Raw genomic sequence first — 15,621 nt, 5'->3', positions numbered from 1 at the left:
GCTCCTCCTCTGACACCTTAAGGCATAGACCCGCCTGCTCATGGTGACACAAGGGGCATGCGTGACACTGAAGAGGTGGGAGGAGGCTGTCTCAATGTTTCTCTGCTAAGATGCAGAGGGATCCCCTCATATATCTCCTGCAGTCAGCAGATGGCCAAGGATTGTTCTTGGGTTTGACTCTCTTGAAGGTGAAAGTGACTGTCGTGCGCGTTGGGGGCAACAACCGTCCAGGGATGAGGGCAAGGGAATGAGGAAAGAAAAAAGACATAGACAGAATGGGAGCAGGAGGGACATATGGCCGGATTCAGCCACAATGTCAACTTTATTTGTATTATTCACTCTTTTATAAAGCAGCGTTGTATAACAAGCAGGATATTTTAAGCTTAATTCTCCAGACATGTCCTTTCACAATAGACAGCAACAGTATGCGCCCTTGAATAGATAGCAATAGCATACGTCCTTGAGCCACAAGCCTTTAACAACAAGGCTGGGACAGGTGGGCCACGGTTGGAAGAGTCAACAGAGAGCCATTGCTCGATCCATTAACCCCTTCCTGGCACGTGGCCCCCAACAAGTGACAAAACGAAACAGTACCATCTACTTGGGAACAGTATGTCAAATAATTATCATTTTTTAGGCCTGGCTGAGCAGGGAGGGTACAGGGTTTTCATAGTATTATTTATCTATCAACTATCTGTGGCCTAGGCAGCACAAAGTGTGTAATTATATCCCAAAAGCTCTCAGATAAGATGTTTTCTGAGACACTGGTATTTCAACATTTTAAAATTTCTACCAGGGTGATATTGAAACTTGAGGTACATCTTCCAGAGGCTTTAGACAGTGACACTGATGAATTAGAAACTGATCTGGAAAGAATGGTGATTCAGAGAGACCCATTCAACAGAGTTTTCTATAGTTGGCGGAAGTTGCTTCTGCTTCTCTACTCCTCCCAACCAAATATGTGTGTGTGAGTGTGTGCGTGTGTTTCCAAAACAGATGTTCAATAAAGAATGGAAAATAGTTAAATAAACTATACCCGTAAATGGAATATTATATAGATAATTTAAGTGATGGTTAGAAGTTTTGCAAAAACATTAATTTTTTTTCTATTTTATTGTTAACAGAGAAAAGGAGAAATCAAAACTGAATAATCAGTACAACCATGAAGTCCAAGGCACAGTAAAAGAATAAGATTGGAGATTGAGTCTGAGTGTAGCAACATATTTTTTAAGACTGACTAAAGCTAAATACTTTAGGAAAACATGTTCAAAATATTATACATCTATATCCAAGTGTCAACAATAATTATTTCATATAGTGGTTGATTCAAAATTGTTTTACCTTCCTTTATTTCTAAGCTTGAAATAATGAGGAGATGTTATTTTTATAATACATGCAATCAAGTCCTGTAATGCTCCAAACCCCTCTTCAGGCAGATGAAATGGCTCTTCCTTTAGGAAATGCTCAGGCCAGCCAAGGACACTGATCCCTTCTTTTGGTCACCCCATAATTATGAGGGCAGCTGCCTGAGGGAAGTTTCCGGACTCAGACTCCTCTCACTCTCTATCATTCAGGCGGGGAAAATGAAGGTTACCACACTGACCAGTGGCCCCACCGCAGGCCCTTCATACTCCTCTTCCCTCTGAACCTGCAGGCCTGAGAGAAGTCCCCTGGCATCCCTGACCATTCACACATGCACTGGCTGGCCTCGGTGATGTCTCCCAGTTGGGCTCCTACTCCAGATCCAAGCTGAGAAGCTGAGATGTTTCCCTCACCCTATAATCCTGTACCCTCTCTGCTCAGCCAGGCCTAAATGGGAGGCCCCACCCACTGTACAAACACCCCTAATGCTACCCAGGCAAAGGAGGAAAACAGAGTGGGGTATAGTGGAAATGGTATGGGATGTAAGATCTCTACCTTTGATTCTTCGTTCCAGCTCCATTACCTCCTAGTTCCATGTCTGTGGGCTTTTCAGCCTCAGTTTTGTCATCTTTCAAATAGGGTGACAAATGGGGCAAATGACATCTGTCCTTGCTACTCAACTAGGTTGTTATATAAACCATTCGAGAAAATAGAAATAACTACTAATTTTCACATTGGAATTTTAGAAAGACAAGTGTGGAGTCCACATCTTTCTGCAGCAGCCCTAATAGCACCAGCAGCCCTAACATGTACTGCCTAATTGCTGTGCTCCAGAGTGTGACGTGCTTTACAAAGATAATCTCATTTAATCCTCATGGCAGCTCTACGAGGTAGATATCACCATTATCTTCAGTTTTTAGAAGTAGAAACTAAGGTTCAAAAGATTAAGGGCTTTGCCAAATACTGCAACTAGTGAACAGGTAGAGGCAGGATTTGACCAATGCTGATTGATTCTAGAACCCAATATGTAAATGTCGAATTGAATCAGATATTGAAGGGTAAAACCTGTGCTGGCATGGATCCGGAGCCCTGCTGGGAAGTGGTGCACTTTGGCCACCAGACCAGCCTAGGCCCATGGGGAGAGAGGGGTTCTGAGGCAGAGGGACTGCACTTCCCAGGTAGAGGCAGGACGTGATAGCACAGTCCTCTCTGTGTTGTCCTCTTCCTTCTTAGGCAAGGCTGGGATTCTGGTGAAAGTCGTCACTATTTTGTAAATCATTTTCTTAAAAATTTTCTTGAGTACCCCAGGTGCATTTGACCCTGGACCAATCTCTGTGGAAGGTCATGAGCCAGATAAATTGTTGTCCCAGTCCTCAGGAAGTTCCCAAATAGGCAAAGAAAGTGTCTACAGCAGATTCCCAAACCCTCTTCTGCTCCCAGCGTCTCCCTATGCACCTTGGAGCAGCCTCCTCTGAACCTCCCAAGCTGAAACCCCATCCTTGCTCCAGCCCTTTTCATGGGGCCACTGGCTTCATCTCCCTTCAGACCGTGCACAGAAACCTCCATGTTCCTCAAGCTCCACTATAATGGATATTTGGAGGAATATATATCTTCTTAGTTTCTTTTTTTAATTATGAAAGAAATGTATGCTTTGTGCAAAAACCCAAACAACAGAACATGATGTAAAATACAGGGTAAGAAAAAAATACAGAGTAAGAGTCAACCCTTGTCACACCCTTTCACTCTCTCCTATCCCAGGGCCACTGCTAGCCCTTAGACCACACCATGAAAATTAGACACCCCTTTCCTCCACAGCATTGTACAAATTCTCAGCAAAATAGCAAACTGAATCCAGTAGTATATAAAAAAGGCTAATATAGCGTGGCCGACTGAGGTCTATTCGAGGAATACAAGCTTGGTTTAATGTCTAAAGATCAATCCGTGTAATTCACCACATTAAGAAAAAGAAGAAAAATTGTATGATCACCTGAATACATTTCAAAAAGGCACTTGACAAAATTCAATCCTCATTCCAGATTTTTTAAAACTACATTTAATATTATAGATAACAGTGAACAAATAAATCCTTCCCTGTATGATTGGGAACAAGGTAAAAATGTCCACATTGCTGCTCTAGTCAACGTTACACTGTTGTGCTGAAGGTTCTAGCCATAGCAATGAAGCAAGAAAAAGAAATAATACCAATCTGAAAAAGAGGAGACAAAATCATCTTTATTCATAGACATCACTGCATACATACAAAATCCTAAGGAATCTACAAAATAGGGCAGCGCTGGTGGCGCAGCGGTTTAGCGCCGCCTGCAGCCCAGGGGGTGATCCTGGAGACCCTGGATCGAGTCCCATGTCCGGCTCCCTGCATGGAGCCTGCTTCTCCCTCTTCCTGTTCCTCTGCCCTTCTGTCTCTCTGTGTCTCTATGAATAAATAAATAAAATCTTTAAAAAAAAAAAAAAAAGAAAGTTTATCTCCTTGAAGAGATATCTTTAAAAAAAAAAAGGAATCTACAAAATAGCCACTAGAACTAATATATGAATTTAGCAAGGTCAGGGCCAATATATTTTTTATCGTATTTCTGTATACTAGCAACTAACAGATAATAAATTTAAAAATTTACATGTCATTTACAATAGCATAAAAACGGGAAATACTAGGGGGTAGATGTAACAATATACATATAAGACCCATACCTTGAAAACTATAAAACATTGCTGAGAAAAATTAAAGAAGATGTATTAATCACATGTTTTATTTTCTGTGTTTTGACATCTGTAGGCTGAGGAGAGCCTGGTCCTCTTGAGCTTGGCCCAGAGCAAGTTTTTCATATGCAAACCAACCAATCCTGGGTCTATACCCCTTCCCACCTTCTTTTTTATTTATTTATTAAAATTCAATTTGCCTACATCATTAGTTTTTTTTTTTATTTATGATAGTCACAGAGAGAGAGAGAGAGGCAGAGACACAGGCAGAGGGAGAAGCAGGCTCCATGCACCAGGAGCCCAACGTGGGATTCAATCCCGGGTCTCCAGGATCACGACCTGGGCCAAAGGCAGGCGCCAAACCGCTGCGCCACCCAGGGATCCCTACATCATTAGTTTCAAACGTAGTCTTCAATAACACATCGGTTGCGTATTACAGCCGGTGCTCGTCACACCATGTGCCCTCCTTGATGCCCGTCACCCAGTTACCTCGTGCCCTCACCCACCTCCCCTCCAGCAATCCTCAATTTGTTTCCCAGAGTTAAGAGTCTCTCATGCTTTGTCTTCCTCACTGATGTTTCCCCACTCAGTTTCCCCTCCTTCCGTTATGGCCCTTGCACTATTTCTTATCTTCCCGGTATGAGTGAAGCCATATGATAATTGTCTTTCTCAGATTGACTTTCACTTGTCACAGTCCTCCCCCCCTCCAGTTGCACTCACGTCAGAGTGAATGGTAGGTCCATCCTTTCTGATGGCTGAGTGACATTCCGTTGTATATATACAACACATCTTCGTTAACCATTCATCTGTTGAAGGACATCTCAGCTCCTTCCAGTTTCGCTACTGTGAACACTGGGGTGCAGGTGCCCTACCACCTTCTTATCAAACACATGCCTGAGCCAATATTTCCTCTGCCCCAAATCATCCCAGGGCCAGGTACAGCTGCACACCACCACTATGTCCCAAAGCCCACAGGAATCCCTCGAACTAGCCTCTCCGAAACTGTTTAATCGGCCCTGCCTTGTGTCTCCTATGGAAGCTGTAATCCCATTGCCTTACCTTTTCCTTTCTGCCTCCTGACTGACACTGGTGCTTTCTCCTGGGACTCTGTAGGGCCCACGGTGACCTCACCTCTGGGACCTGGGAATATAATCGATCTCCTCCTTCTAAGCTCCAGTCTTGTTTCTTCCATTAGGCTGGGAGGCCTAACCAATGAGCACTAACTGGCCAATGCAACAGCACAGATGGGGCTCTTGTCACCTGAGCTGGAGAACTATGTAGAGATAATCTCATTCTATCTCCTCGGGAAGAGAGAGGACTAGTCTGATTTGCACAGCAATGCCCCCTAAGGTGGAGGCCAGGATTTAAGTTTCCCAACGTCCAGTGAGAGGCCTTCCCCTCCTCACAGCAAATAAGACCACAAGTGTCCCACTCACACAGGCTTTCTGGAAGGGGTGAACTGTCCAAGGACTCTTATTTGAGTTGACAGGGAAGAAAGAGGACAGTAAAAGGGTAAGAGGAGGAGAGAAGTTCATTTGAAGTCATACCAGGACTCACAGGCAGAGAAAAAAGGAGGGAACAGCAGAGGGGAGGGTGTCCCAAATATTCTACTCATCAACAGGATGTAAATACTTAGCCCAGTTCCCTATGAAAATGGAGCTCGTAAAACCCTTCTCCCTGTGCCCATGTCCCTTTTGAAGCCCAAGACCTGACAAGTCAGTTAGTTACCAGATTTGGTGGAAGAACAGGCAGAGATAGGAAGGGTTTGACCCAGACTCTAGACTAGTCTCCTGTGACACTTAGGAAGAAAGGAGAATCCATCCCCCAAAGCTGGCCCTTCATTCCTTGACCTGCTTAGAGCCAGTCTTCTTTCAGGCTTCAGGCCTGTGTCCCTCTGAGCTCATGTACAGGCTCATTTTGCTATTGGAACCTAACACAAAAGTAACGTGTGTCTGAGTAGATGTGGATAAAAGGGCTTCATCCCAAGTAGAGCAGAAGTAGGAGTGTGAACCACAGACGGGGTTGGAGACTCACAGCATCCATAGTCCCAGCAATTACGGTAGCTGGGGATGAAAACTGCCACCTTACCTGCCTTACCTACCTTCCCCTCAGAACATTATCAGAAGAGCACACCACTCCTGAGGCCTTTAAACACTACGTGAATTGGGGAGTGGAGGCCCGGTTTCTGGGTCCACCTTGGACCTTATCTGTTTCCTTACCTAAATTGGGGATTCAAAATGACTGATGCTAAAGCTCCCTTCCAGCCCTAAATGCCTGGGATACTAGACCGTGTTTAAGGCCGCGTTCATGCCTGCATAGTAAATACATTCTAAGACAGCCAGCCCCTTACCCTTCGCCTTCCAAGCTGGCACCCCTCCCCATGACACCTCCGCAGACCTATCCCACCCAACCCAGGCTGGGGCATCTCAGGGCCCTTCTCTGAGCAGCACAGCACCCTTGACTGGTCAGCCTCGTGTACGGTCTGTCACCTTGCTGCCCACAGCCTTCAGAGCTCTTTCTGTCCTACACCCTCAAACCTGGAGCCAACAGGTCTAGGATCAGGTGACACCATCTCTTCTTACTAATGCCTCCTCTGAACTGTTCAAAGTCATCTCAACAGCCTCTAGTGATGCAGAAGAATCTCCCAGACTCAACTAAGGCCTCACCAAGGTTATGAAGCTAAAGTAAAATGAAAGAGAAAAGAATCCTGCAGGATATTTTTTTTTTTTTTAGTTTTTTTTCTAATTTATTCATTAGAGACACAGAGAGAGAGGCAGAGACAAAGGCAGAGGGAGAAGCAGGCTCCATGCCGGGAGCCCGATGTGGGACTTGATCCCAGGATCCCAGGATCACGACCTGAGCCAAAGGCAGAAGCTCAAGCACTGAGCCACCCGGGTGCCCCTTTCTCTGAGTTGTTTCAAGCCACATCTGCTGCACTGAACACCACATACATATAGCTTGACCTGACCCAACCAAATCTATCAACTCCCATTTGGGCAACTCTGGGCAGTCTAATCCCAACCCCAAGAGCCCAGTCCTTCCTGAGCTCCAGGAAGCTCCAGTGACATGACAGGCCTTTGTGGGGAAGAGGCTGCAATTATCACACCCACAGGGGAAGGCTGTCCTGATTGGGATGTCCAGGGCTAGGGGGTCCCAGAGGGCTGCTGGATGTGGGGGAAGAAAAGGATCCATTATCTGCTAAATGGGTTAAGGAAGTTCTCTGATGGAAATGTGAAAATAGTGGGGTTTTTTTTATTTTGGAGATCACTTTATAGTCCTCCAGAGACTTTCCCAGATCTTCTCCTTCAGCCTTTGTTGAGAACCCCTGCTGGGATCTAGGGCTTCCAGGATACAGTGTCCATGACCTCGGTTGAGCTAAGGGAATTCCATCTTGGAAGCTCAGAGCTGCGGACAGCCTGGATGGATCTCAGGGGGATCAGCTGATCTGCCCTCAGGAGAAGGGACCTCAGATCAGAGCTCGTGACAGAAGAGGGTTGGAAGAGGGGGCGGGGGGGTGGGACGTCTGTGGGAAAAGCTTTTTAACAAGGGTGGCTTTGATTTTCTGGGAAAGAGAATTTTCCACAAATCCCCCTGTCACCCTCCTGGCATTATCACAGTGCCCAGATCTGGCCAATACTTTCTGAGCAAATCACACCCACACCCTGACTCCAGGGCTAGCCCCTCCTGTCTCTGTTCTCAAAGACTTCCAGAAAAAGTACCCTCGGCTTCTCCCAGCCACACTGCCTCAGGGCAACATGGCCCTGCTCCAGGAAGCTTCTCTTTTATCATTTCCCAAGCTCTCCCTTTTCTGGTATCTCAGATTCGACGGCTCCTGGCTACCCATTTCTGCCAAGGCTTGACGTTAAACACACATCACATGTTATAAATTGCAAATGAAGTTTATTGTGCAGACACCAAGACCACAGCGCTTTAGATGCAGAGTCAGAAAGGTGGGCTATATACACAGAAACGCGTTTCCCTCGGGGCAGGGCCACCAGAAAGGTGCAGGCTTTGGGGTGGGGCCCTCAACAGAACAGTCGTCCGGAGTAGGGACCCCGAATGTGTGACGCCAGGAGGGGCCAGGAGAGAGGCATGGCTGCAAGTGCAAGCCTAGGCAGCGCAGCCGCTTCCCCGGGGCACAGAGGGTGTCACTGGCTCCAACGAATTGGTTTGGAGAGAAGATATTTCAGACACAGTATGTGGGAATCCCTTTCCTCCAAAACGCCATCAGAGATGGAAGACAAGGTTTGATTTTCTGTCGATTTGGACGAGCAGACACAGGATTGTACGTTCTAAAGCAGAAGAGTCAAGGGTGGAACTTATCCTTATCTAAAAGAGAAGGTCACACTGGAGCCTGAGCCAGAACCACCCTTTTCGGAGCTGGAACCTCCTCTAGAGCCACCTCCAGAGCCATAGCCTCCTCCAGAGCTGGAGCCATATCCTCCCCCAGAGCCAGAACCTCCTCTAGAGCCACCTCCCGAGCTATATTTTCCTGCACTGCCACCTCCAGAGCCAGAGCCGCCCCTGGAGCTGCCTCCAGAACCATATCCTCCTCCAGAGCCAGAGCCGCCTCTGGAGCCGCCGCCAGAGCCGTAGCCTCCTCCACCGCCACCTCTGGAGCTCGATCCTCTGCCTCCAGAGCTGTAACTGCCACTTCCAGAGCTGAATCCTCCTCCTCCAGAACTGGATCCTCTACCTCCAGAACCATAGCCTCCAAAGCCGGCCCTGGATGTCACGCTGGAGGACATGGAGCTGCTGGTCACAGCTGCAGAGAGAGATGGCATCGCCACGGAAGTCCTGGGTGCCTTGGCCCGCATCCTCCCGACACACCGCCCGCGGGACCGGAATAACCCCACTACTTACAGACAGTCACGTTGCTGCTGAGGTCTCCGGACATCCTGTCAGGGAGAGAAAGACTAGCTCATGGCTGAGCCCTTGGGCTCTGACTGCGGGTTGTTCTACAGCTTTCGGCCTGCAAACATGCGCTTCTGCCATCGGCCACCAGGGCCTTCCAGGGCCCACTCACTCCGCGCTGGCAGGTCACAGACGTGGGCAGGCGCCACGTTTTCCCACATGGCGTAGTAGCATCCCGATTCATCTCGATTTTTTGCTCAGATGAACATGATCAAAAAGCAAATTCACTTCTGACCGGCAACCCACGTTTGTATTTCAATCTATCTGAGGGAGTCTGATACCCCAAATCCAAGCCACGCTAGAAATTTTGAAACGAGGCCACACCGTCAGCATTCAACTCCGGAAGAATCGCAGCTCTGTACGGCCTTCCCCTCCCACCCCCTGCCCCCGCCTCCTCTGCTCCATCTCAAGTCTTTGCCGCTTCTCCCTGCGGGCCGGGGGCGGGGCCTGGCCCCCAAGACAGGTGCGGAGCCACAGCCCAAGCAAAGCAGCTCCTTCTCTGTCTCACTGGCTGGCTGGTGGGCGACCCGGGGGAGCTTGGCCCCTTCCAGGTGCTTCAGCCTGATGAAATCACGAGGACGCCGCCAACGCACCCAAAGGGCTCAGACAGGGCCTTCAAACAGAGGGAGGACCGGCTCCCTTGTGGAGGGTGAGCAGATGATTCCGCTTGCCAGGCCGGAAATCTGCAAAGAACCAGGTCTGGCACCTGCCGCAGGTGAAGGGTCAGCCAGTCACCCCTCAGCCAGTCAGTGTGATCCAACACGTGATCCCCTGGTTCTGGGTCACAGGTGGAAGGAGCAGAAGCTGTGTACCCCACAGACCCCTAAGCCAATGTTTCAGGCTCTCTAGGACTAACCCGTTTTCACGACATTTTATTTTCTCTTTCAGAAAAGACAAAGATTAGCTTATTGCCTGATTTAATTTAATTTACTCTGGCTTAGTAGTCATTCCATATTGATAAATCTAATGCTTTGGGTCGAGAATGGCTGCCTACGACGCAGAGTGATACCAGCTTTCAGCTGTCAGAAGGCCCTGATTCACCTCCAGCTTTCCCTGCCTTCCCTCCAGCCCTGGTTCTAGGGGACAGGGGAGGGCGGACCACGTTACCCTTATGCTTTCCAGTGGCCCCCACCTGCACTCCTCGCCCTCCAGCAGCTTGCGGTAGGTGGCGATCTCCACGTCCAGGGCCAGCTTGACGTTCATGAGCTCCTGGTAGTCACGCAGCAGCCGGGCCAGGTCCTCCCTGGCCTGCTGCAGAGCCTCCTCCAGGTCCGAGAGCTTGCCCTGAGCATCTTTGACCGCGTGCTCTCCCTTCTGCTCAGCTTCTGCAATGGCTTCTTGCACGCTCTTACACTGGGAGAGAAGGAGAAAAGGTTCCTGGGGGGTCCAGAGTGGAGTCCTCTGTGCGAGCAGATGTGTTCAGGGTATGGGAAGCCAGCCCCCCTGGCCCTGGAAGTGTTGGGTCCCTCTGGAGTTAATGTGAGTCGCAAACAATGATGCCAAGACTCGCTGCCATCTCTGGGGCATGGTCTTCCAGTCGCGTCTGACTGGGCCCTCGTGCTTTCCCCATAGTGACCTTTATCCTCACAACACAGGGCCTGAGGCATTATCCCACACTCCCATACACCCCCGTACACCACCTCCCACCCACCCAAGCCCCACGCGACCCCTGGAGCCGCACCCCTCAGGGCTGCGCCCACCTGCTTCTTCACGTGGGCTATCTCCCCTTGCAGCCTCTGGATCATGCGGTTCAGCTCGCTGATCTCCATCTTGACCTCCTTCAGGCTGTCTCCGTGTTTCCCTGCAGTCACCTGGAGCTCTTCGTACTGCCCGGGAAGAGGAGGACAGTGACAGCTTGGAGGAAGCCTGGCTTGAGCCACGGAAAGTCTAATACAGGGGGAGCCAACCAAGCTGCCTTCGCAAGACGTGGGGGACTGTCTCCCATCCCCAGAAGGACTCAGGGCCATTCTCAGTCGAGGGCAGCTGTGGTGCTGCGGACACTCTTGCTTGGGAATGGGCCCAACTTCCATGAGACAAAAGCACCAGCCATCTCACTGGACACTTTCTGGCCGAAGTGAACCCCAGCTTGTGAGACAGAGCTGTGGCTCTCTCAGCTCTCGTCCTACTTGCCTTGCTGTGGTAGAGAGCTTCGGCCTCAGCCTTGCTCTTCTGGGCGATCTCCTCATACTGGGCTTTGACCTCAGAGATGATGCTGTCTAGGTCCAGGCTGCGGTTGTTGTCCATGGACAGGATGACATTGGTTTCGCTGATCTGAGTCTGCATCTGGGACAGTTCCTGCAACACACGAGGTGTCTGGCCCTGGCTTTCCCGCCCACAGCCAAAGGCCGTGAGGAGCATCCCCCTCCCCAGTGTTAGGGAAGCAGACTCTCCGACCAAGCTGGGTGGGCTACAATGGGCGGATGCAAGCGACATAACCATCCTAGGCCTCTGCCAAGGATGTCTAGAGAATTATGAGAGGAGAGTCTATTCCTGAGCCCTCACCATTTATGCAGTTTTGATGTGTTTGATGCCCCCAGAAAGAAGCCTGCCGATGACAAATGTTCCAGAAGATATTTGCACACATGGGCATGGGGGGCAGGTCTGTTACAGACCTCTGACGTGCATTAGACATAGGAAGGGGAAAAGGACCAGTCTCTTCCTAAGGGGAGCTGGACATTTGAGCAATGGAGTGAAGGGAAGTGGTCTCCGTGTTTCCTGAGCCTCACTTCTTGTGACATGAGAGGAGATAAGTTCCTCTCCTCCAAGACCTACGCCACAGAAACGCCCTCGAGGCCTGGAATGGTGGCAAGTTGGAGTCAGCCGGTCCATAAGCCCCATTCGCCCCACCGTTTCGCCAGCTGGGAAAGGACTGGTTTGGTGGGAAGGGCGGGATGCAAGGGTCTATCCAGGAGCAGCCTCCTTACCGCATCAAAAAGGAATTTAATGAACTCAAGCTCCTGGGTCAGCACGTCCGTCTTGGCCTGCAGCTCCACCTTGGTCATGTAGGTATTGTCCACGTCCTGCAGAAGACGTGAGGGGCTTCTAGCGAACCCCACGCACTGCTCATGTGTGGGCCCCACCCTCTCCCTGTCCCTCTCTTCCACTCGGTCCCTGTTAGCTGCTCTCCAACAGCTCAGGCACCTCAGTGAGCCATGTGTCCCTGGGCGTCATTTGGCGCAGAGTCCACCATGCGCCTCGACTAGGGGGCTCATGCCCTTGTTCACTGCTCACATTGCCCCAAAGCCAGCAGAGCTCTGGTGGGATGAGCTCTGTCAACCGTTCCCTCCCTCCCGCTTGAGGCACTGTGGTTCCCGCTGCGGGACCTAACGGCCTCTGTGGCTGTTAGCAGCCCTCAACTCTCCCATCCTGTCCGTCCAGCCCACCTCTCCTGAATTTCCTCTGGATTTTACACCAAAGCTTCTGCAGGAACCAGGCTGAGAAGCCACACTTCGGGCCTTCTAGCCCAAACTTGTCAGCACAACCAGCAACATCTTTAAACCGGCTTGCTAAGGGAGGTCCAGCCCTTCCTCAGCTCTTCAGAAGGAAACTAAGGTGCTTCCTGTGTTTGCGTCTTGCACGGCCCAATATAGGCCTTAAGGACATTATTGATGAAAATGCTCTAGCAAATCCGCAGCCCAGCTCCAGAAGCTCGAACTGCAGAGACCCGTCCGTTCTCAACAGAACCAGCCTATATGGCTGGTTGGACGTGCCCCACCCCCTCCCCTGGTGACTGCTGTTTCCACTCAGAGCTGTTCTCCAGCCTGTCTGCCGGCGCCCGGTGGGCTTCTGCAGCCCCCTCTTTCCCACCCAGCCCTGACACCCTCCTGCTCACCTTTTTAAGTGTCACAAAATCATTCTCGGCAGCTGTGCGCTTGTTGATTTCATCCTCATACCTGTGGGGACCCGGGGACACAGCTGTTAGATCAGCTCTACTTTGTTCACTTTTTTCTTTTCCTTTTCCTACCGGACTCACCCCCAAACTCCCCATTCTCTGAGAGCATTAAACACTCCTTCGCTATCTAAATTGTAACTACGACGTCCCAAATAGGTAGATTTTTCTAAAAGCTAAGTCTCAAGCAGATGACAAAGCATCCATGTCTAAGGCTCTGAGATGTCTTCCTCATAAATAATCACCACACAAATTATCACCACAAATGCGACGGGGACACAAGTGGCCTCCTGGGGGGACGATCAATATCTTTTCGGCGTCTACTCTGCCACCTACTTCTTCTTAAAATCTTCGACAAGATCCTGCATGTTGTTCAGCTCTGAACCTTGCGATGTTCGTTCCGCAGAAAGTGTGTCCACGTATTTCTTCAGCTTGGCGATGTACGCTTGAAAGATGGGCTCCAGGTTGGTAGTGCGGGTGCTCACATCCAGCTGCTGCAGCAGCTCCCACTTGGTCTGCAGCACCTGGTTCTGCTGCTCCAGGAACCGCACCTACGGGGACCAGGGGAAGAGCCCATGAGCTCTGGATTGCCCTTCCCACCAGCCGGCCACACTCGGCCAGAGCCAGCTCTGATCCTGCTTCGGGGCATAAAGAAGTCTACGCGGCTTTGTGCTCACAAGCTGGATACTGCATCCAGCTCGGGCTCCCTGCCTCCACACGTGGAAAGCTCTATAGACTTCTAATGTTACATCTGGCACTTTCCACACGGAGAACTCTTTTTCCTACTTCACCGCCTACTATCGCGTTTGCAGCTGCTCCCAAGACTCCAGGCCATTTCCCTCTCCCATCCTAGTTGGATTCCCGGCCAAAGTCCCACAAAGTCTTGAGCAAACCAAAAATAGGCGTCCACTGGCACTGCTCCTAAAGGTGCAAGCGTGAGAGCAGTGCAGGGCAGGGCTCCTCGGTCTGATTTTTAAGAGCCTCATAAATTTCTTAGGCACGTTCATCTGCCTTGAAGTAGGCTGAGACTCTGTAATGCTCAAAAATGACACCAATAAAAGATTTTACAGGTCACAAAACTGAGAATGCTTCTCTTGAAGGCAAGAATTTCATCCATTCCCAAGCAAGTTCAGCTTCCCAGAACTGAAGAGAATAGTGACTCCCAGGGAAGGAAAGACTGTCTCAGGAGATGTCTTACCAATTTCTTCTAACACCTGCTGCCACTAGGCCTGAACTACTTCCACTCCATTACTTGTCTAAGCCCATCAGTTTTCCCATGGTTTTCAGAACTTTCCATAAATATTACTTATCTGGGCTGAAACTATAAAGCCAAAGGCATACGTAACTCCTAACTTCGGACTGTTTCAGAAGACGCAGCCCACAAAGCTAGCATCTTTCCCATTTGGGATATAAGCCAGGCTGGTCTGACTACACCAAGGGCTCCTACAAGAAACGAATCTGTGCCACTTCCTTTCCAGTGAGTTGGAAGTAGGGCATCCTGGGCATCAGATGGAGCCAGCTTCTCGGCACTCACCTTGTCAATGAAAGAAGCAAATTTGTTGTTGAGCGTTTTGATCTGCTCCCGCTCCTGAGACTTCACGTTCTGGATCTCTGGGTCAACTTTCACGTTGAGAGGCTGCAGGAGACTCTCATTGATGGAGACTTCGTGGATGCCTCCACCTGGGAATCCTCCGGGCCCAAAGCCACCAGGACCCCCAAAACCTCCAAGGCCACCGCCACCTCCAAAGCGGCCTCCGCCAAAGCCGCCTCCACCGAAACCACCGCCTCCAAAGCCGCTGCCTCCTCCAAAACCGCCGCCTCCAAAGCCACCTCCACCGAAGCCGCTGCCTCCTCCAAAGCCGCTGCCACCTCCAAAGCCACCTCCTCTGCCACCAAATCCACCACCGGAGCCAAAGCTTCCGCCTCCTCCAGCCACACTAATGGAGATGCTCTTGGTGCCTCCGAGGCCAACAAGACTCCGACTGCCAAAGCCGCCACCGCCGGCGCCCCCTCCGCCACCGCCGTGGCGGCTCAAGCAGGAGAAGCTACGGGTTGATCTCCTGCTCCCACCGGAGACCACGGCTGAGCCACTGCTGAAGCTCCGGAATCCTCCTCCTCCTCCTCCTCCTCCTCCTCCTCCTCTTCGAGATTTACATGAGATCTGACAACTCATGATGCCTTTGCCCAGTGGGGAAAATTGAGGTTTCCGAGATGAGTTGAGGCTGGAGACTGCGCTCTGCTGTTGGGAGACCGTCAGGGTCCCCTTTTATACCTGCCAACTAGGTGTTGGAGTGCATGGGCGTGGGCACACGTAGGCATGGGTTTGGTCTGCCTAGAAGCTACGCCTGGTTAGTGATTATCAAGCTAATAGCCATTAAAAATCTACTAATCAGCTGCATCCCAAAACTTGCTTGGACTGCAAACCTCTCCTGTTTATCTGGGCATCTGTCATGCAATTCGATTTTTGTGAAATCATCAAAAAAGGAGATCAGGCTGTGGGTTTCTCAATCTGAGAAAAAGACCTTCTGCACAATGTTGTTCCCAGCTCTGGACCAACCCAAAGGAGGGCAGCTAGCACCGGGCCTGTGCAGGCTTGCCATCCCGGCGAGGTTGATGAAAGAGACGACAGGTCTGGAGACTACAGGGGCCCCTCGGAGGCAGCTTTAGAGTCCTTGCTTCTCCCGCTGCTCCAGGAAGAGGGTCCACAAGGGCTCCTGCGGAGGGCAGATGTAGCGTGGGCA

General features: G+C 50.4%; 1 protein-coding gene across 1 annotated transcript; it reads right to left on the bottom strand.

Annotated features, from left to right (window-relative positions):
• Nucleotides 1-7,962: 7,962 nt before the first annotated feature.
• On the bottom strand, nucleotides 7,963-15,289 carry KRT2 (keratin 2). The gene is made up of 9 exons (XM_026000044.2): nucleotides 14,415-15,289; nucleotides 13,217-13,431; nucleotides 12,824-12,884; nucleotides 11,916-12,011; nucleotides 11,122-11,286; nucleotides 10,692-10,817; nucleotides 10,124-10,344; nucleotides 8,941-8,975; nucleotides 7,963-8,842 (listed from the first exon to the last, which is right to left on the bottom strand). Exons 1-9 carry the CDS (start codon nucleotides 15,051-15,053, stop codon nucleotides 8,403-8,405), a joined length of 1,998 nt encoding a protein of 665 aa, XP_025855829.2. The 5' UTR covers nucleotides 15,054-15,289; the 3' UTR covers nucleotides 7,963-8,402.
• Nucleotides 15,290-15,621: the final 332 nt, after the last annotated feature.

The sequence above is a fragment of the Vulpes vulpes genome, chromosome 8 (genome assembly GCF_048418805.1).
Source record: "Vulpes vulpes isolate BD-2025 chromosome 8, VulVul3, whole genome shotgun sequence".
In the NCBI taxonomy this organism is placed as follows: domain Eukaryota; kingdom Metazoa; phylum Chordata; class Mammalia; order Carnivora; family Canidae; genus Vulpes; species Vulpes vulpes.
Note: the sequence above shows the minus strand (reverse complement) of the source record. Positions and strands in the feature narration are given on the sequence as shown.

Excerpts from the sequence above, each read along its gene's own strand:
- KRT2 (XM_026000044.2), bottom strand. The coding sequence starts at position 15,053 with ATGAGTTGTCAGATCTCATGTAAATCTCGAAGAGGAGGAGGAGGAGGA. Across the intron at positions 10,818-11,121 it reads AAGCTCTCTACCACAGCAAG|TACGAAGAGCTCCAGGTGAC; the intron begins GCAAGTAGGACG and ends CTTCCCGGGCAG. Across the intron at positions 8,976-10,123 it reads CTGGAGGGCGAGGAGTGCAG|GATGTCCGGAGACCTCAGCA; the intron begins GTGGGGGCCACT and ends TCTCCCTGACAG.